At 38.4% G+C, this 22,847-nt stretch overlaps 1 protein-coding gene across 3 annotated transcripts in view; it reads left to right on the top strand.

The window, feature by feature from the left end:
* Nucleotides 1-22,105, top strand: part of Sema3e (semaphorin 3E) — a 257,764-nt gene extending 235,659 nt beyond the window's left edge. The window contains exons 16-18 of one of the 3 annotated variants that reach the window (XM_017592522.3): nucleotides 2,456-2,523; nucleotides 3,679-3,818; nucleotides 17,923-22,105. In XM_017592522.3, coding sequence (XP_017448011.1) covers nucleotides 2,456-2,523; nucleotides 3,679-3,818; nucleotides 17,923-18,375 — 661 coding nt within the window. In that variant the 3' untranslated portion in view covers nucleotides 18,376-22,105. Of the gene's footprint in view, nucleotides 1-2,455; nucleotides 2,524-3,678; nucleotides 3,819-11,499; nucleotides 16,235-17,922 lie in introns of those variants that run through there. The other 2 variants (NM_001106579.1, XM_039107252.2) reach the window with 2 other exon arrangements.
* The last annotated feature ends 742 nt before the right edge of the window (nucleotides 22,106-22,847 follow it).

The raw sequence follows: 22,847 nt of genomic DNA, 5'->3' as shown, positions 1-22,847 counted from the left end.
AAACCAAAGCCTCAGGTGGCGAGTGGAGCCACAAACAGCACTGGTCGTGGCTCACCTCTGAGCACTTTGGGTACTTGACCAAGTGCAATGTACAGAATGTTTTATTGCATTCTCTATAAAGCTGAGCACACTCTTACAAAGGAGTTTATGGGGGTTTTTGGTTTAAGAGAATTAATTATGCAAAGGTATGGCGTGCTCAGATGGACCATGCTAGTCCCCGACCCAGGAGAGAATGAAAGTCCGGGGCTCATCTGAAGGGATTGCTTTAAACTCATGGTTTTTAAATTTTTGATTAAATTTATGCTGAACTGACACAAAATAGAGATTTATAAGCTATAATAAGATGTTGCCAAATATGTCTATGCTGTGTAATGAATTAATCAAGGTAAATACTCTTAGCTCATCAAAGCTTTATCATTTAAAATCCTCTCTTTAAACTTTTAAAGTCAAGGTGTGTGTGTGTGTGTGTGTGTGTGTGTGTGTGTGTGTGTGTGTGTGTGTGTCTATGGACAAAGTTCATCCAATGTTTCTCTAAATTCCTTTATTGTCTATCTTTAGTCATGCCACAACAGGATAATTTACAAATATGGTAAATTTTTGATGCACCGTCATTGGCAATCATTAAAAAAGCTGTTTGTAAACCTTGCACCAATTGCTTATGAGTTGCCCACAATAATGTTAAGTTGTAACCGTTTCCCCGAGCTAGTACTTCTTTTGCTGTGCAGCTTTTAAAAGTATGAAACCACATGGTTGGTAATATTTATAAGAATAGGTTAAAAGAGTAGCTTAGAAAAGGTTAGATAAATGTACAAAATATCAGACACAGGATAGCAGTAAGGCATACTATGCAGAGTCTGGAGCCTTGCTTTTAAATGAATTAACTCAGGTCATAGTACTAGAGATCTTTCACTGTGGCAGATTCCTTTCAGCCACCACTCACTCCTGAAGGAAACGCTTTTGGGTAAGTTCCAGCATGTGGAGAGAAAATAGTTTGCTTTTATAGGATCATGTCTGCCTCAGACCTGAATAGAAGCTGGAAGAGAAAACTGGTCATTTACATAAGCATTTTTTTTTCTGCTCGCAGAGTGAAAATGAGTCAATAAGGGAAATACTTTACCTCACAATCTGGCTGCTTCTTTAAGTGACCTTCCAAAATACACTATAATCTATGGACTTGGCTCTTTTCCTCCTGGCTCTCCGTTTGTCTATTTCCAGTGTCCTCTGTAAAAGTTTCTAAGAAGTAAGGGATATAAAAAAATATGCAGCCTTAAATAATGTGAGGCTCCTTTCCTCAAACACTCTCCTTCCTTTGATCATAACACAGGTTTCATTTGAACGTGGTACAAAGGACAATTATATTGGGGTACTACAATAGGAAATGGAAGCTCTCAGGAAGATGTAACCTTTTCATAAATGCACAAACACATTTTAGAATTATTTATATACCATTCGAATCTCTTATCTAGAATGATCTAGAATGTTGTTTTCATTATCCTCAAATGGCTAGTATAATAATCTCAAACACCATCTCTGCGATATGGAAACTCTTTCCTTCCTCACTCTTTTATATCCCCTCTCCCATAATCACCATTGAGCAGCAGAGCAAAGCCATGGTCCTCTAAGAGAGGAAGCAATACTGACGGTTGAAGTCACACCTTCACTGGTGTCAGTTGTAACTAGTTGTTCACAGTAGCATAAGAGAAAAAGAAAAAATTCCCAGAAATTTCTTACCTTTGCTTTTATTATTATAAGGTTTTGTTCAGTAGCCCAAAGCAATGATAGAATGATATATGAAGAATTTTGTAAACTTCTGGGCCTTCTGGCTATGTTCTCTGATTGGCAATCCATTTTAAACAAAATGAAACAAGTATTCTTCTGTACATAGAGTATAACCCTGAAATTTGATTGACAATATCTTCAGCTTTTGCCTTTCCTCATGTGAGGAAAACTTTCATCCCTTGACTGGCATTCCATTGGCATTTAGTGAAGAGAATTAAGTGCAGTAGCAATGAAAAATGGAGACTCTAATAAGTTGAAATAGTTGGACTCAAATACCTTTTCCCTCCTTGTGCTTCATGATATCTAAGAGCACCTCCTACTCAAATAACTATTCCTGTTGGAATTACCCGCATAGACCCGCTGTCAACCCTTTGCAAACTAAACGTTTCTTGTTGTTTGATAATGCAATGAGAAGTGTATTAAATTACCATTTGGAGATCTGGAATTCAAACTTAATATAAACATTTAAAGAAGAGTGTTGCAATACATCTTCTAGCCATCGAAAATACTCCAGAGAAGTCAAAGCATAAAGCTTGGCGTTTATGCTAGTTTCATGCAACAGATAATTTTTTTTTCTCTGACAACAGAACTTTGCCGGAATCTTCGGGGTGGTTGGCTGTGTTTTGAAACACAGGAAACTGAAATCTCAGAATCTCCTACATTTCCTTTCTTCCAGGAGATTCCGCAGGCAGGATGTTCGGCACGGCAACGCCGCCCAGCAGTGCTTTGGGCAGCAATTTGTGGGTAACTATTAGAAAAAAAAATCAATCGTTATGATTTACCCAGCGTATGCTGAAGACGAACTGCACATTTCTTTAAATGAGTCATTTTCCTGAAACACTGTATTTGTTTCCCTCCCTAAATGTAAAAATCAGTGTCTGGTATTATACAGAACTATCAGAACTGGCTCCAGATCCAACCACTAAAACAATCTGACATTAGAGATCAAGATTGAAGAACGTTAGGACCAGATAGCGGTGACTGATAGCCGTAGCCCTCAGGAGTTAGCTCTGCATAGCCTTGGCTGCCCTGGAACTCACTCTGTAGACCAGGCCCATCTTGAACTCAGACTCTGCCTGTCTCTGCCTCTGTGAGTGCTGGGATTAAAGGCCTGTTCCACCACCACCCAGCTCAAATGTATTTTACCTATGTATGATGTAATGTGTATTATCTTTAGAACAAATGAAAACTCTTGCCTCTTCTGCTACAGCAGAGTAATTTTAGAACTGATATTAGCTGTCCTCAGATTTATGCAAAAATAAGAAACTTAAACAAAATAGAAAAAAATGAATATTTTTTTGGGTCATGTCACAATGGGCGACACCAAACTGGGCTTTATGTTATTGGGCTCATTGAGAAGCAAGAGACCATGGATGCCATTACTGGGCGCCAACATGGTTATCCCACTTTATATGTTTTTAATTTGTTTGTATCTAAGCAGACTTGGGATTCAGTGCAGGAACTCCAGCTTCTAGGATTATGAGTAAGAGAAAGTATGGCCATAATCTTAGGAAGTTTAGAGGTCAGCTTTGAATGTGAGGGTGAAAATTCTTAGGAAATCAGATGATGCCTTGTTTCTACATATTATACTCAAGCCTCTCCCTGCCTTATCAGGAAACATTGTCACTGATTTCCAGTGAGTTTCCCTTTGATGTAGTTTATCACTGTGGTTGCTGCCCCATATTTTAGAGCCAACTTCCCAGACGCCACATTCCAATCCACTTCATCATCTACTTGCCTTCTTAATTTCCATATTCTCAATAACTGACTAATGACTGCATAGAAATGAGCAACCAGGAAAGAGCTATTTACATTGATGTATGACCTGAGTAGAGTTTTTAAAATTAGCAAGAAAATCCCCAACCTCAAAGCTGATGCTATTTTACCTTTCTGTTGTAGGAGACGCTTTGGATAGGACTGAAGAGAGGCTGGCTTATGGCATAGAGAGCAACAGTACTTTGCTGGAATGCACCCCACGATCACTACAAGCAAAAGTTGTCTGGTTTGTACAGAAGGGACGCGACGTAAGAAAGGAAGAGGTAACTCATAGCTATGTATTCCCACTTGATGTCTTTCCTAGAGTGTGGAACAAGAAAATAGGTGATTTGGGTGTTTAAAATGAAATCATGTTGAGCTAAATATGCCTTACTCGTTCTAGAATATAAAACACCCAAACTTGATGGAGTTGTAGATCCCAAAGGTGGAGAGGGTAAGGTAGGTTAATCTTGGGGGCCTAGGGTCCAGCCAGGCTTCTTTCTCATCTCCAGGCTAGTGAAAATACCTGTCTCAAGAACACAGCATGAAAGGTTGCTAAGAAATGATACAATGGTTGTCTCCCAGCCTACGAATGCACTCCTACCCACATGCTTCTCAACACACATACAAACCCAATTTGTAAAAAGTAAATTTTCTTCGTTATTATTGTACTTATAAAATTACATATTATAAGTGTAGATTTTTATAAACATAATGTGTGCATTTCAATTAGATTTTACATAGTGTATGAATTCATATTTTAAATTATGTGCATTGATAATTCCTGTATTTCTTGCTAAATGTACTTACATCCTCATGATAAATGTCATGGAAATATATTAAACTGTATCTACCTACCAAGGCAGCATTCCTGAAAAATAGCAAACCAAACGTATTAACATATAAAATAATAGTGATGTCAATATTAATAAAGATTTAAATCAATCTGAGACACTGACACAGGGCTCTAATTCACTGGAAACAAAGGCAAGCCTCACCACTCTCCACATTTGGAGTGGTTTTGATATTTTTCCAGGTCACTTAAGGATTACGGGCAGTTACTTCTGTACTTAGAGAGCCAGGGCCAGAGGCAGACTTGAAGCACACCTGGAATGGCCTGGAGATGGTTATAAGAACATAAAGGTGATGGGCGTGGACTGGGCTGCATCCAGGGCATAGAGCCTCAAGGAGGAGAGATGGCTGATGCTTATTGAAGATTTCAACTCTGTTTTCACAAGTGACATTTCCAATTAGCAAGAAGAATGCTCATAGCAGTGGGAAGAATTCATCCTGTTGAATACAGTACAGATGGTCTTTGGTAAGGAGACATTTTCAAGTTGAGTGATTGATGGGATTCCTACAGCCCTGCCTTGTGCACAGAGAAGAGCCAGGAGCTCATGTCTGATAGGTGATCAGTAGAAATGACTACTACAGCCTTTTCACTGGTGATAAATCTGTCCCTGAAGTCTAAACTACGAAGTCCCCAGGAAATACTTTTTTAGGCTTTGATAAAACTAAAAACCTAACACCTGTAGTCTGTAGTCATATAGTACATTTTTGAGACATATGAGATTTATAAATTCTGGGTTCCCTGAATATTCATTACAGAAGAAGACTTGTACCAGTTCAAGCCGGATGGAGACCTGGCATTGCAAGACGGAAAGGGGCTCAGATCCACTTCTAATCTAAAAGTGTTTGCAATTGGTAACTACTGGCAAACAGAAGCTCGGTTTTCTCCAATGTTGTGTCATTGGGTATATCAACCACTCCCAGGCAGGTCCTATGTCAAGGGATAGTTGGACATCACGAAGCCAAATCCGTGCTTGTTTTGTTTCTTGTTTTATTTTGGATTTTTTGTTTTGTTTTGTTTTGTTTTCACCCAATATTTCTGCCTGTTCTTGAACTCCCTCTGCACATGAGGCTGGCCTGGATCTTAGATTTTTGCATGTCTCTACCTCTCTTGTGCAGTGATTAAAGATGTGCACTATTGTAACCAGCATTCTTTTGGAATCACTCTCTCTGTGTCTCTGTCTCTGTGTCTCTGTCCCTGTGTCTATCTCTGTCTCTGTGTCTCTGTCTCTGTCTGTGTGTGTGTGTGTGTGTGTCTAATTTTTTTCTTTTGGGTGGGTAGGTAGGTGGGGACATCCTGGGTGAGGGGAAGCACATGATCTTAATATATTGTATGATAAAAAATTTAAAAGCAATAACTTAAGAAGAGCTTCAATGTGCCATGGCTCATAGATAAGAATGGAAGTTTACCAGGAAAGAAAAGCTCTCCTGAATTTTCATGGCAGAGTACCATCGCACAAACATATAGGCAAAGCTAACGCAGCATTCCTCACCGAATTAAACTGTTTATTCACTGCCAATACATTTCCCCTTCTCAAATGTGAGATGAAATGCCTTGTAAATTACACTGCAACACTTGGCAGGAGGGGGGTCCTGGGAATAGTCCACAGTTCCTGCAGTCAGAAGGCTTCAGAAGACAGAAGTAATTCTTTCATCAGTAGACTTCTTCACTCAGTGAGCTCTGGTTCTCATTTGGAACTCAATGTAATATGCCTCATTTGGAAGTCATTCCGACATGATGCATCCATCAACTCTGAGCTTCTCTCCCGTCTTACTGATTATGTCTACCTTCTTTCCAACTGCATGCTAATTTCTCTAACATAGAGAGCTACTGATCTATAGAATTCTGCATTGACTCTCTACATGAAAGTCATAGCACAGTCAAAGAGTTAATCATTAAGCATAGCGATATATGCATTTAATTATTCACAAGTTACTATAAAACAAAACTGCTGAGTTCATCAGAGGCCAAATGCATAGATTCTATAATTACTTAGAAAGTAAGCCCTGAGTTTCATTTCATGGAACCTTTGCATTTATTATCATTTCTATGTCTTATTTACTTTGAGACATAGTAATCATATTGCCAAATGTCGACCATAATGAAGTATATTGAAGTTTGCTTAGTCAAATTCTTAGCTTTTATGAGGTTTCTGCGTGCACCACTCCTGGCAATAACAATCAAAATTTATTCCTCACTTCATAAACTTGGAAAAGATTGTTAACTTCTCAGACCACAGAGTATAAACCCCTTCCTCCTATTCAACTTAAATCCTTGATTCTAAGAATTTTATTCCTTTGAAGTGTCCATAAATACCTCTTATACTGAACCTTGTGGTGTGGATCGAATATTTGATCATGTTATTCTTTAGAATGTGTACACCTGCATTGCCATACATCTAAAATCTTGTGTGTGTGCCCTCTAAACTCTGGGTACCAAAATTTCTCTCAAATATATATCTTACAGTTTCCAGTTTCCTTAAATACACCATGTGGGAACAATCCCTGTGCATTTTATTAGATCTTTAAATATTAGTATGTCTTTCAAACTATTTTATTCGGGATGTATTCCATTGTTAATTATTTTTTAATAGTTATTAAGCATATTAAATATTCATTGAATAAGTTAAATATACTGGTTGCTCGACATAGCATTGTGATATGCTAAGGAAAAAAATCATTAGAATACATTTGACCAAAGAAGTTGTTCTTTGTTGCAAACCTACTGACCATGGATCTATGCTACGTGCCTTCCTTATTATTGCTAGATCTCTCAACTGAATAGTAGACATGATTATTCTCTTCTTATACTTAGAGAAACTGAAGTTGAGAGGGTTTATACACAATCAGTGACATACCCGATGTTTAAACTCAAGATTTCCTGACTCAGTGTTAGCTTATTGTCATCCGTTGTCCGAATATGGAGGAACTGTATAGTCTATGACAACCATTCTAAAAACATAGTTTATAATCAAAGTAATTGAAACCCAGAATGTGTAATAACTCACACTTAATAAAATAAACTCAGGACTAGGTCTTGTTCTACTAAATGTTCTTTCTACAAAATGACAAAATCTTCTGAAGTCAGAATATAAATACAGTTTCAGATGCTTGGGGGTGAAGAGCGAGTGGGAAACATCTCAGAGCAGTAGTACAGACATTTGACATCTGCCAGTGTAATCCCTACGACCCTTCAGCAGGCTGCTTCAGCTTCCCTGACAAAGCCATTTTCCTTCATGTTTAAGAATCTAAAAGCCCTTGCCACAGTTTGAGCTTTCCCCACTTTAAGCTCTGATATCAGGAATAACTGTTAATAGGATATGCAACAGTGGGTTTTCATCTTTCGTGTGACTTCTGAGTCTTCTTCTATTCTGTGTCTTTTGGTTAAAAAGAGCTCTTGCATTTCCGTGAGCTGCTGTATCCCCTGCGCTTGTGTGCTTTCCAATACCCTAAGCATTTTGTGTCCATTAATTCTTCTATCCTCTGCAGTGCTCTGGGGCTGAACCCTTGTAGGTAAAGAAACTGAAGCAAATAGAAATTGGGGAACTTCCGTAAGAGTCCATGGGCTGTGAAGTTATTGTGTTTTGATCAGTTTAAGAGGGAATGGAGAGAGAATGGACAATGAACGATTAAGAACTAAGGGGAACTAACATTATGAACAAAGAGGAAATCATATTTAAGAGAAAATTAGATGACAGATTATAAAAGAAATAGAAAATAATTAATGATTATAGTTACCATTCATTCAATGCTTCTTGTGTGCCCTGAGCTGTTCTGAGCATTCTACACACAGTAACCTACTTAAAACCTCCAACATTTCTCTGAAAAGGTATTATCATATACATTAAGGAAATGAAATGAAGTTTCCAGTATTTTTAGAGTAGAGTGGTTTAAATGATTAGAAACGGAAAGGTCAGACAGGGATATGATAGAACTTATGAGAAGAAATTGGGTAGGATATGGTAATCAGAAACATCTTTTGCAAAATGCTGGAAACGTACTCAGTTTCTAGCAAGAACAGTGTATGGGAAAGCTACAGAAGAAGCCATCAAGCAATAGGGTTACAGACACATGCATCTGGGTTGAACGAGAAACAGCACAGAGGGTTGTACCAGAGCTAAGATGAGAGAAGAACTGGAAGACAAGGGGAACCATGAGTTTGTTTCTTTTGAAATATGGGACTTGGCTCTGTTTATAGTTGGAAGGAAGAAGCCAGAGGGGGGTAGGATGTGCAGCTAACTGGGGAAGCCAGATAAAGAACATGTGTGAGAGGATCTAGTCAGAGAGAAAAGTGACAGGTTGTATTCTAAAGGAAGGGAAAGACTGGGCTAGGGAGATGACTCCACCATTAAAGGCAAAGCTCAAAAAGACAAGAAACAATGACGTCTCTTCCTCTGACCGGGGATGGGTGGGGGACAATAGTTGACTTAAGTGGATAGTGTGATTTCATCCACAGATGAGGGGTAGATGTCTAATGGTCTGCTGTCATTAATTAAATTTGGTATGTACATATGTTTTTACATACCATTTTCATTAAAGATAACAGACCAAACTTTACATGAAGCAGATGTAAATTGTTATTTTCTTATGATTGCAAAAGAAAACCACTTTTATAAGGAACTCTACATTATTGCCTTTCCCTGGTTTATTGATCCATAATTCCTACAATTTTGCATACTTGCAAATATAAGACCCCCAAATAATTGAAGATTTTCAGCCCTAGCATTATTAAGGAAAAACAGTATTTCTTGTTAAAATATTTAGCTGTAAAATTTAAATATTTTTCTTCCCTTAAAATGCATAAAATTATATTCTAGAACTCAGGAAATTGTAGATATTTTAACACACATTATTTGCTAAGATTTGCATGCTTAATAGTTAAGAATAGTGACAGTAGTGACCATGATTCACAAGAAATAAGGTATTTACTATATCGCTCTTCATGAAAAAATATTCTGACCCTAGATTTAAAGGTTGATGAAAATCCTGATACACTGAAGCCTTACCATTTAGTAGTATTGCCAAAAGTGTTTTGTAGAAAACACCCTATCAGGAAGCACCAACTCTTCCCTGTCTGGTGAGCACTAAAATGTCATTACATGAATTCTCACTAAAACCAAAGCAACAGTGTGAACAACATCTTTGACATTCAATCTTCTGGGATTTTTCTCTTTGGTCATAAAATATACTAATGATCCTGTAAGAAGACTAGATTTCAGCAGTAAGCTGAAAACGTGTCACAAATTTCTTGGAAAGAATTTGGGGGCAATGTGAAAACAGAATACACCCGGTGCCTATGATCAATGCAATCCCGTGTAGGACCTCTGTTTTGGTGAGTAGAGAGGAATCATCATCTCCCCTCTTAGTATTGATGTTACCATTGTGAATACTTAGTTTAAAGGGAATTGCATGTTGTATGTTTTAAAAAGAATATAACTTCAATGTACCGTACTGTGAGCATTGCACAAAATGACATCGGCCCCATATCTTGAATTGCAAATTATTCCCAATATTGTTTTAATATCATTGCCAAGGTTACCATTTTTAACTCCACATTTAGTCAATCCCTTGTGTACAAATTAATCAAAGTCACTTAAATTCTGCTGAAAAATGCAATATTCATTTTTAACCTGATGATCAGTGACTCCCCCCACCTAACTTAAGAGTTCTTACTTCTGTATTTACTGTATATAGATAAATTTTATCTTCTAAAGTAGAAGAGTTACAGAGTATAAGGCTCCGTGTTTCATCCACCATCTTGGTTGCTACTTGACTCATTCTCCTTTATAAATACTAACCAAGGACAAGAAATGTAAGGGATCAAAGACAGCCATGTCTGTGCTTCTGACTTTACACACATGAACAGAGAGTATGGCATTTGCTTTGGAATCAGCGTTCTTTGCTTTTTCCTGTTTTCACAACACACAGCGCATAAACTATAGCCTCTTTTGAAACATCCGCTTAGTAATTTTGATGTTTCTTGTTTTAACCCATTAAAATATTTTTTTAAACAAGTAACATTGTGCAGTTGGCAAATATTCAGACCTTCAGTTTCAATGGAAATGAAAACTCCATAATATACTATATCCTAACTATTTTCTTGTTCTGAGATAGTCATTTAGCTTGCTTAGTGATCCCAAACAATTCCTGTACTGTGAATAGAGAGCCCGAATGCACCCAAAGCTTTAGAGAAATCTCTCTTTGGTTAATTCTTCGAAACAACACTGAGAATCTTTGGCTATGAACTATATTGTCCTGCATCTATGGAAGCAGATGCATATGTGTTTTCTCCCTCTGACATTGGTCTTGTCAGGCTTTTGATGAAACCAGCGAACATGGCCGTACAGGAAGCCCTCTGCAGACACATGTGGATAGTGTGCTAAATCCCTTCATTTTCTGACTGCTCTTGTTATAGAATGCAGCTTTGGTGGTCTAGAAAATTAAATGTGATCACGCATTTTGATCCAGGTAGGGCAGCTTTGGTTGAACTGCCCTTGGGCGTCCCCCCTTCATCTGCAGTGAGATATCCACTTTAAGGAAATCAGTGCATTGCATTCCCTGCTGCTCTCTGTACATCTCTCATTTCATGATATACAGGGGAGATTTCCACAGGACTCAGTGCCTGAAATATGTACTTCCCCAAGGGGCACATTTCAAAGTATGCTTTAGAGATATAGTGAATTTTAGAATCGCTCATATGTTCCTCGTTCCTTTGGCCAGTAGGAATCCCAGTGTTAAGCTGCACTTGTAGGACAGTTGTACAGTTCCCTCTGGTAAGCATTTCTATATTTGAACTTTCTCCTCTTTCCTCTTTTCCTCCATTCTGATATTCTTGTCTCTGGACAGCTAATGACATTCATTTAAGACTTAGTTTTGATTCGAGTTTCTGAGTGCCCGTGACCCCAGTGATTTTGTACATGTAGACCCAGAAACCAGGTTAGTTTGCCAGTGCAAGTTGCTGATTACTCGGAAACCCTAGACTTCTCTTCATCTCTCTGGCTCTCCTTCTTGTTTTTGATTCTTTTTCGCTCCTGTTAGATAAATTAGTCAATTTTGATTAGCTATTAACAAGTTGCTATGATTTGCCTACAACATTTCTCTCGTTTGCTTTTATAGTCCCTGGATCACCTCTCCACACTCCCACCTTCTTCCCGAAATGCCCATTGGAATGATCTAAAGCAGTCCAAGTCCACATCTGCATAATAGATAGCTATACAATGTAGTAGACATGGATGAGCTGTAAAGGTAACACTGTTGTCGTACATGTCTTACTTCCTTTAAAACTCCTCACCACGATGTATACCACATCCTTGATTCAAGGATCTCTCCTTCATTCTGGTGGAAACTGAACATCATACAAATATATATTCATTGTAACTTCTGTTGTGTTAATAACAGTCATTTCTGCAAACAACACTGATAGACCCAAGCATGAATCTGTCAGCATTGTTCATTTCTGTGACTATTGCCAGTGTGTGTGTATGTGTGTGTGTGTGTGTGTGTGTGTGTGTGTGTGTGCATGCGCGTGTGTGTGCGCACGCGGGTGCACGGGGTGTATGCATACATTGCATGGTGTATGATGTGTATGTGTCAGTGAGGTCATGTAGGTGATGGTCAGAACACAAATTTTAAGACTGAGTTCTCTACTCCTTGGGTTACAATGATCAAGTGTAGGCCATCAATCTCACATAGCAAGAAATTTTATTCTACAAGCCATTTTGCACATCGTGGATGTTTTAAATATGGTGGTTACTCAAATTTCAATTCTTATTCATGATGACTTTCAGTGTCATCATTTGTTAGAAAAAAAAACAACTTTCATTTTTTCACATTTGTTCCCTGTACCATCCTAGACTTCCACAATGGAGACAAGAAGCAGTTCACTCTCTAGTTGGCAATAATCTCTGTCATATATATTAGAGCATAATTTAGGATAAAAAATTTTACTTTTATCTTACCAGATATATTTTTTTCTCTAAGTCAACCATTGTTTATATCCAATATGGGTCAGATACGTAAAACAATATATTGTTGGCCTTTGTTTTTTGACAAAATTGATTTTGTTACTTGGTTATAATGTATTCTGTGTTGATCCAATTTAAGGTCTATGTCTGCCTCTTTCCATTGCAAGACATGGAACCACGTGGCTTGTACACATGGGAGCCACTGCTTTCTTCTGACCAGCTCCCAGATGTGCACAGCTCCTGATGCAGTTATGTTTTTATTTGATATAATGGCACATCCTGAATCAATATTTGTAGTAAAGAATATTAAAACCATTTTTAGTAAGAAATGCTGTGTTCATATAGATTGCCCAGAAGAATATTTGATAGAATGATGTATTATTGTGCCATCTTCTTGACCACAGAAATCTGGACTGCAGATAGAGGACAATCACAGCTGTGTGAAAACAATGCTGTAATCAAGATTTGATGATGGGTATGACTAAGTTAGCGAAAGCAGAAGAATTAAATCACAGAAGGAATGCAAGTGCAAATTTCTAAGTCGTATTTATTTTTAGGTATCCATTAACCGCAGAAGGCACATTCAACTTTTAAGGCTATGTAACTTACACAGTGGACACTGGGAATTGTAATAGCACTTATTCCTGGGGGGAAAATGTGAATTCTCTGTAACCAAGAAGGGCAAAAAAAAATTACGAGAATAACATCATTTTTGTTGTGCAAATAACCAACGTAAAACAATTCCCATGGTAACTGTCGTGTTTCTCTGATATGGTCTGGGCTTTATATGCCTACAGTGACTTGCTTCTCAAACTTCAACATGTAGTTATGGATGAAATATTACCTTATGATATCAGACATCAAACATACCCCTAATTTCACTGAACACAGGCTTAGAGCTCATCTATTTTTCATTAAGTGTCTGACTAGGTGCAAGGTGAGTTTTTCATGTGCTATTCACTCTAACAGGAGACAGGAAGGAGACAGAAGATGATACTCACTGTAGGTGTTTGTAGGTGCATGTTTTTTCTAGTGAAGCCAATGCCCTAGACCGTCCTTACTTATGTGTGCTGCAACTGTCTTTCCTGAGTCATGGGCTGTTACCAGAATCATGCTGTCTTCCTTGCTATTCAGATCACTATTAGGGAGTTCTAGGAAATATGAGTGTTAGATCCATTTTCACGGACATACAGCACCCAAGGGCAAATTGATACATTTTGTTTACACTGTATTCTGAGCCCAGCACTTGTTGTGTAATGACTCATGAAAAATAAGAACACCAGTTCCCTTCATGACCTTGTCACATGATTAAAGAGAGGAACATTGTTTTGAAAAGAAAATGACTTAAAGAATATGTTAAATATCTTATGCGTTACGAACACCAGTGATGGTGAGTTGTAAAATGACATGAAAGATTCTTATGAGCTGTAAGGGAGGTATTATAAAGCAAATGAAATTTAAACCGAGGCCTAAAATGTAAATGAGCTAGCATACACTAGAAAAGATTTCACTGAAGAAAAGAAACACACACACACACACACACACACACACACACACACACACACACACAAAACCACCAACCGAAGAGTACACATGGACAGACCCATGGCTCCATCCGCATATGTAGCAGAGGATGGCCTTGTTGGGCATCAGTGGGAGGAGAGGCCCTTGGGCCTCTGAAGGCTCAATGCTCCAGTGTAGGGGAATGCCAGGGCGGGAAGGTGGGGGGGAGTGGGTATGTATGGGGAGGACCCTTATAGAAGCAGGAAGATGGGGACTAGGATGTGGTGTTTCTGGAGGGGAAACCAGGAAAGGGGATAACATTTGAAATGTAAATTAAAAAAATACCCAAAAAGAAAAGAAAAAAAAAACAAAACAGATGAAAGAATGTTGGGAATGCTTTGCTCCTACGAAATCATCTTGCTGGTGTGTGAACTGGCCCAGTGGGTAAACATGCTTGTTGTCAAGGATGAGGTTGCTTATGGGACCCACCTAGTGGAAGGAGACCTCTTACAAGCTGTCCTCTCATTTCCACATGCAGACCATGGCACATGTGCTCTGTGTGTGTGTGCACATGCACACACACAATAATACATACACACATATATACATATATATGAACATATGTATGTACATAGGCTAGAAGAGAAAACATGGTGGCAGTACCAGGAATGAAAGCAGACAGAATTAGAGAAAGAAATATTTGATTCTTTAAGTATTCTGGATGTCCCTGTCACCTGCTCTCAAAGATGTAATGTCTGCTTGAACTCTGACACATCTTAAAGGGTTTATTATATATTTAGAAGAATGGAGAAATGAATGCTTTGTATTCTTGTTGTATTGATCTTTCAATATTTGAAATAAAACATTCTTATATTGTTGAAAATTTTTGCAAACAAGGAATTTAAAAGTCTGCATACCCTTAAAATTATTTAGTATGATGATTTTTTTCATGGAAATGATTGTCTCCATAAGATAATATGGAACAATAACTATAATGTGTGTGTGTGTGTGTGTGTGTGTGTGTGTGTGTGTGTAAAACTTTCTTCCTACTGCACTGTATGTCATGTAATTTCATATTCCAACACTTATTTCAAATGCTTCCTTTTTCTACATTGTACTACATAGGGATGCTGTTTGGGCTCATTTGATTGGGACATACCATCGGTGTGATGAACCCATCTTTGCTTTTCTTACATCTGGGAAACACTTAAGTTTTGAAAATGGTTCACATTTTATGGTAAACACAAATATTAATACCGTGCTCCATCTTCCATATGATAAGAAATACAGTTTTTAAGTAAGTATTGGCCTTGGGATAACAAACACAGTGACTTAAAACATACTCGTGGGAAAGTCGCTAACCTCAGAAATGATCACTTTGGCTCCCTGCTGTGGGAAACAGCTTGTCATGCTGGTCACCTGAGCGACTCACATCTTCATGGACAAGCAAATGCTCTGAAGAAGCGTAGGTCCTTATTAGTTTGTTAAAGAAAAGATGAAGGATGCCAGGGAAAACCTCTGTGATACATGTATGTGCAACATTGCATGTGCACATGTAGAGAGGAGGTGAGGAGGTACAAAGATCGAAAGGAAGGAGAAATGTCATGTGACTGGACGAGGATATATGCAGTATATAGCCATTTCTCAGGGCTACATCATGCCATTCATCAGCAGACATCGAAAATCCTCCCAGTCAGTGAAGAGAGCAGAGTTCCTCCAACACTGCTAAGGAGGATCTGATGGAAAGAATGGACAGAAGGAAGGTTCGGGAAGTCTGCTGTGAGACCAAATGAGACAGAGCAGTGTGGAGTCTAACACTGGCATAAAAACCAATGAGGACAAAGCATCTTTTTCTGGTCACCACTGAAGAAATGTTCATATGGATTTGTTACAAGTTGTCTATGAGGATAGACACATAGATAGGAGATAGATAGATAGATAGATAGATAGACAGATAGAAGGCAGAGAGATAAATATAAGTATTCATTGATAGAGTTTGCGAGTCCTGGAATGATTATATAATTTTTAGAATTGGGAAGTGGCAAACGGAAGGGGTAGTTTCAGTGGAAGATTAGTATATCATAGTTGCTAAAGACCGGTATAAATCTTAGTATTATTTAAATTAACATAAAGGCAGTGGACTGTCTGTATAATGTGTGACATTTTAGGGAAACTGGTTGAAACAAAGAAATAGAAAGGTCACAATACATGGAATTTATTTTTGGAAGACTAGGAAATCTGATGATAAAACAAAGAACTAAGGAAAAGAATCATTCATTGGGGTTGGGGATTTAGCTCAGTGGTAGAGCGCTTGCCTAGCAAGCGCAAGGCCCTGGGTTCGGTCCCCAGCTCCCAAAAAAAAAAAAAAAAAAAAAAAAAAAGAATCAGGGCAGGGTAATGGCACAGGTAACACCCACTCATGAGCACACGCAACATGCAAATGCCAGAGGAGAAAGGCACATCAGCAAATGCAAGGTTTTAAAACCAGTGGAGGCTGCCTTTGAATTGGTATCATCAATGGTGCTGCAGACACAGGTTGAAACAGATGTGGAGTTAAGGGGAAGATTCACAGTGAACTCAGGCTGTATCAAAGTCTAGCATAGAAGGAACGAGACCGCAACACAAGCCTCTTGAGAGCTCATTGGCTGTCTGTTGGATGTTTAGTATCGAGTTATTTACTTTGTAGTTTAAAAAATAGCTTCTAGATATTAAATTCCCATCTCAATGCTAATTTAAAAATAACTTTAGAAAAGAGGTCAGTAGGCTGGGGTGGTGTCCACAATATTCGTATCACCAGCTATTACCAAAAACCGTCTGCTCATATGCAGAGAAGATGCCTTCGGCTTGAAGAGAATCAGGAATGAAGAGTGTAGTGTATCTGGAGCTCCTTTTGTCTCAACTGTTACACTCTCAAGCTTCTAATTCATCCTGTGGAACTAGAAACATATTCCAATTGAAAGTCTTACAAATTAATATTTCCATAGGTATGAAGGATGGAGTCTCTAATTACAGGACCAACACCATGTTGTCTTTATGTGAAAGGTCCAGTTTTCAGTCTGGTGTAATCAGGCCTAGTCCTGATTTTGTAGTCTCTGCAATGGCGACAGCAGCTTTTTGTTTGGTATTACCCCAGAGAACCCTCCCAGTGTGGTCTGGATTGCCAATCTACCATTGATACTAAAATCACAAAAACCACAAAAACACATTTGCCTTACCGAGCACCATCTATCCAAGCAAGGTAGAGGTGGCGATGGACAGCGCTGTACAGAGCATACAGCCTTCACAGCAGACTTTCTAGTCTCTACATTATTCCCTCTTTCATGAAGAAAAGTAAGTCAGAAAATAAACATAAAGGCCACCAGTCACCAAATTAATAGCCATACCTGTATTTGAAATTCTGCCCAATATTAAATCATATACAGGTATTGAAGACACAGTAGGACCCACCCATCGAAAGCCTTCATATGGCTTTCTTCTCTGAATTATATGTATCTATTTATAAGAGGTAATTATGTCCAAAGCAGACATGGGAGTTATTTGATCATCAATCATATCATAAAACTTGCCCTAAACTGTAGGTTCCTTTCCAGTGGAACTTTGATTTCATTTGTTTGCCTTCAGAAGTTGTTAATAAAGTCTGAACAAGGATATTTTGATGCTTGCTGAAATGTTTTTGTGGGTGGTTTACAGGAGTCAGTCAATGAAAGAGTCCCATCATTTAAACAGCCCTGTTGTTTATATAGCGAATCTTCACTCCGCTTTATTGTTAACTGCTCTGCTGATATAGATTGTTTTTTCTCCTCTTTAATGAGATTCGTTAGGGAGAAAGCTCTCTCTTGCGCATGTGTTTGGCTCCTTAATGTATTGGTGGGAAATGACCTCACTATTATTGATAAATGTGGCTTCCAATTTAAGTAAGTGCAGGGTTCATTTAATTACTTGGCACGTTTGTGGACCACCATAATTGTATGGTGTGATCAGGAATGTGTAATGGGAAAAAAACCAGGTTAATGTTTTCTGGACTATACTCATTGCTATTTACTTACTTGTTTGCTTGATTTGGGTTTTTCAGGTAAAGACGGATGACAGAGTTGTTAAGATGGACTTGGGCTTGCTCTTCCTCAGAGTCCGCAAGTCGGATGCAGGGACCTACTTTTGCCAAACGGTAGAACATAGCTTCGTCCACACTGTGCGCAAAATCACCTTGGAGGTGGTCGAAGAGCATAAAGTGGAGGGGATGTTTCATAAGGACCGCGAAGAGGAAAAACATCACAAGATGCCCTGCCCTCCCTTAACTGGTATGTCTCAGGGGACAAAACCCTGGTACAAGGAATTCTTGCAGCTGATTGGCTACAGCAACTTCCAGAGAGTGGAAGAATACTGCGAAAAGGTGTGGTGTACAGATAAGAAGAGGAAAAAGCTGAAAATGTCTCCCTCCAAGTGGAAGTATGCCAACCCCCAGGAAAAGAGGCTTCGCTCCAAAGCTGAGCATTTCCGCCTGCCCAGGCACACGCTGGTCTCTTGAGGGCGCCCTCTGCTGGCTGCCGAGGAACCTAGAATGGAAACATTTTTGTAAAGGGGGGGGGGGGGAGACTGAAAGCATGCAAAGTGTTTCTATTACTTCAAAGAGCATTCTGTCGTACTGAGAGGCGAGAAAGGTGTTTTAAGTTATTCTGCATACTCATCTGACTGTGCAAACCTCTCACAGTACTAGTACTTAAACCAGTGTCTTGCTTAAAAGGCTTCACATTGTATTTATCAACATGATCCGGGCTGTAACTTTGAGCTTGCTTTTCAGGGAAATTATTTTGCCACTGGGATATGTATTATAACTATAATGTTAAGCAAAGGTTATAGGTTTTCATAATCGAGAAAAATGTAAAACTAAATCAGCTCTGATCTTTCTGGAGTCTTTTGTTATTGTTAGATTTTTTTTTTGTTTTGTTTTTGTTTTTTTCACTTTGCAAGCATGAGGTAAAATGTACAGAATATCAGATACTGTAGGATTACCATGTGAACTTTTTGGTCGGTTGCTGTTTTGTTTTCTTTTTTTTTAAGCCATAAATTTTAAGTAGCTGTGTTGTGGTTGCTATAAACCGTAAAAGAAACCTCGGTCCATCCGTTCTTAGGCTTGTTCTCTTCATGGAACACTCACTAAACTATATTAAAAATATTTCTGTTTTATAAACAAGACATATCCTTTAAATTTCACCTTGGTGTGGAAGGAAGGAAGATAATCTCTCAGAAAGATATTTTTAAATGTTTTCAAACCATGAAAGAATTCTGTTTAAACGGTCTGTGCTGCCCTCTTGTGGTCGAAGAGGGCATCGTCTCTGTCGGTACTGTTTTCCTGCAAAGATTTGAAAAACAAAATTTATGAGTAGATGAATCTAGTTCCTTTTTCTGAAGACAAGATTAAAAATTTAATTGTAAATCATAATTTAATATGGAAACAGCGTGCTTGTGGATAATTGATAACTTCACAACACAATGGAGATATTAACTGCATTTGAGCTCTGAAATAGTAAAAAGTAAACTTTCAGTCCTTCCCTGAGACAAGAAGATATTCTGGAAGTATGTTTTACCTGTAAAGAAACTTTCAAAGCATTCTCTCTCACACGTGAAACCTTTCTATTTTATATTTGCTTTGAGGGTTCATGTTACTGCTGATGTCTTCAGAGAACCATTATCTTGGTCTTCTAAATATTTCCAAAATTTATATTTTTCAGAATGTTCATTTCTTGAGATCTTTCCTCTTTGTACTTTGAAGAGTTATCAGTTATCCTTTCTAAAAAAGTATGAGCTTTATGAAACTTTTTAGTTTGGTAAGAGTGAAGCACGTGGTGTGTGCATGACAAAGTTGAAGACTTAGACGTGAATGTAACAACTCTTTATGGCAGCTTTCTCTACTGGTGGATACCTGCTGCATAATCAAGAATATAAAGTGTTGGGAACCTCAGTGGATTTCTTTATCACTCTAGGATGAAAGACCACATAAGTATCCCATAGAAGTTTTTAAGTTCAGAATTTCTAAAACATCTAACAAATATAAATACAGAGAAATTTAACACGCTCTGAAAGGCCACATGTCATTGCATAGAGACCACTGGGACCAATAGGAATTGGCAAAACGGAGCATTCAACGCTTTTAAAATACTGTAGCTCATGAACACAAAGGGGGCGAGGGCAAACTGGAAAAATAAAACCATAAACACACCTCACTAGTTCCTAAGGAAAGTGTATGTCTGGAATATTCCAAGGGAACGGACAAATCTGTGGAGAAGTTTTGAAATGACCCTTCCACTTAGAAAATCACAGGGAAGGGGAAGATCTTCTCTTAATAAGTAAAGTAAAAATAAAAAAGTAAAAAGAAACAGAAATCCATGAATGCATTTTAACCTTAATTTACTGACAGGCAACTAAAGAAGAAAATGATCTTGCCGTGAGCTAAGCAGAATGTAAAGTTGTTTTTTTCTTTACCATTTAATCAGCAAATGAAGATGAAGACTATTGAACCAAAACTCACACATTAATCAGGAAGAAATATATTGATTTAAATGAAATGTGATAAAATTTTTAGGTGGAAATTTAGGGGGAGTACTAAATTATATATAAATATGTATTTATATGTACATATAGTCATGTATTATACATCCTCCTGCACACCTGTTTATTGTAAGACAACAAGGAATGGACACGGAGAGGTAGACACAGAGACACAAAGACATAGAGGCAGAGACAGGGGGAGAGCGCGTGCAGTTTCCAAGGATATAACTGTCCCTCTCTTCTCTGACCATCCTTGCATGCATTGCCTCCGAGTAGTATGAGATGTGCATCACTAAGCTTTTGAAAAGTTCAAACCAACTGCATACAAAATCTAATAACTTTTGAAAATCGGAAGCCTGCTACGTAAGCGTCACTAGTCTTCAGTTGGGCCTGGGGTTAGAATTCAAATAGACTTTCCTTTGAAAAGAATTCCTTTGAAAGAAGCAATGTTAACTCCCCCGTGAACTCAGGCAGAGTGTCTGGGGCTCTGTCAAAGAAGATGACAGCTCACCTTGAGACACCCAGATCTGACCTGGGCAAACAAAACATGTCCTCAAAATACAAGACTGACCCAAGACCCTAGCCTCCCATCCTTGTTCCAAAGAGGCCCTCCTGTATGACCAGTCTCCTGCTTCTCAGGCCCATGGTATCATCTAAAACAAGTAGCCTCTCCTTCAACATAATGTGACCTACTTAGCTACAGATCCAGACACACGAGGAACACCACACTTTAAAAGATGTCGGGACTTCAGAAGTCTTCCCCATGTCGAACATCCTGCAATGCTATCTTTCTTCTTTTGTGTCAGATGCTGAATGTTGTGGAGAGAAATTTTCAAGGTTGAGAAACCGGAAAGACAGCAGAAATAAATCCTAACAAATCCAGAGCAGGGATGAGAAGTCTACACTTGTTTTGTGAATTTCGATGCACATAGTACCTGGGGAACATTATGCTAAGTGTCTTCCTCTCCACAGTTGACTAAATCAGTAGGACATCCTACTGAGTATCTAGCAATTGTTGTGGGGTGTAGGGTTTTGTAAATCTTCATAGTAATTATGAATATTTGTAAAATTTGTACAATATAACAAATCATTCTGGATGTTAGTCTGAAGCATGAGAGAAACAGCAGTTATTGTCCTTTAAAATGAAATCTTTAGCCTGTCAAGCGTATGGAGTACTGAATGCTATATAGGTATTTTATATCCCAGGTAAATGTCAACACTCTTGTGACGAAAACTGGTCGCTGGTTTCTTAGAAATACTCTGCTCATTTTCCAGGCCAACGATTGCTGATTCGGATCAGATATAATTTCCATATTCCTTATGAACTCTCTTTTGCTTGTTGCATCATTATTTTAACCGCTGTTTTTTCGCCCAGTTGTCTTGGAAGAACAGCTTCCTACATTGGCTTTCATTATACATAAAATAGTTTAGCTCTGAGTGAGAGCACAATGCCAGAGTGTCTTTGTCTCTATGGTATCTTTTGTCGCTTTTGCAGCGTCTGTAAAGCATGTGCCATATTGTTTCTTTCCACTGATGATAAGCTCCGAGACTCATTCTCAACTGGTAATAGGTTACAGGGGCCCAGTGACTGTGTCTCCTTGACTATCATGTAGAGCCTCCACCCAATACTACACAAAGTCTGTATTATTAAATGGAATTTCTATTTCATTTTGGCTTAGAAGAAAAAGAAATAAATATTCTCCAAAGCATTAAGTGCTATCTATCTGAGAATTATTTTCTGCCCTCTTTCTTCGATCCTCTCTGCCTTCCTCCATCTTACTATCCCTCCTTCCCTTTTTCTTCCATCCCTGCCGACCTGCTTCCCTCCGTTCTTCCTTTCCTCACTCCCTCCTGCCATCACCTATATCTTCTATCCTTTTCCCTCCTTCCCACATGAACTTATTTCCTACATCCAGCCTGATGTGAGCTCTGGTGCCCAGCTGAAGGACTTTTTTTTTTAACTTAGAGAAAAATTCAATGTTCTTTCTGAGAGAAACCGTTGTCAATTTTTTCCAAGAAGGAAAAATATCATTAATCTCCCTTAATAGCAGGGGAGTTTATTTAAGCCATGCTAGTTTTCAAGAAACACCAGAGGGGAAGGAATAAACCTTTCAGCAGTCTCTTCTCTAGACAGGAGTTGGGAAATGAGCATGCCCACAAATAGCAACTATTCGTGAGTTGGGGGCAGAGGCAGGAGATTGTTACAAGCCTCAAGTTCTCTCTTAATGTACCCAAACTTCTGTCCTCTCCAGTACATTTTCAGAGTAGGAAGAGATTGTTTAAATGAAGTTTCACATTAAAAGAATCTCTATTTGAGAGGTTTTTTTTTTTTGGTGGTCAAATTTTATGCTATTGGAATGTACAATGTTTAAAAAAGAATTTGGTGCCAAATTCAAGACTAGTGGAAAACTCATTGTGGTTCTGCCATGATATAAGGGTATAACTTGAGTA

The sequence above is a fragment of the Rattus norvegicus genome, chromosome 4 (assembly GCF_036323735.1).
Source record: "Rattus norvegicus strain BN/NHsdMcwi chromosome 4, GRCr8, whole genome shotgun sequence".
Taxonomy (NCBI): domain Eukaryota; kingdom Metazoa; phylum Chordata; class Mammalia; order Rodentia; family Muridae; genus Rattus; species Rattus norvegicus.
The sequence above is the reverse complement of the archived record's forward strand: the minus strand, read 5'-3'. Positions and strand labels throughout refer to the sequence as shown.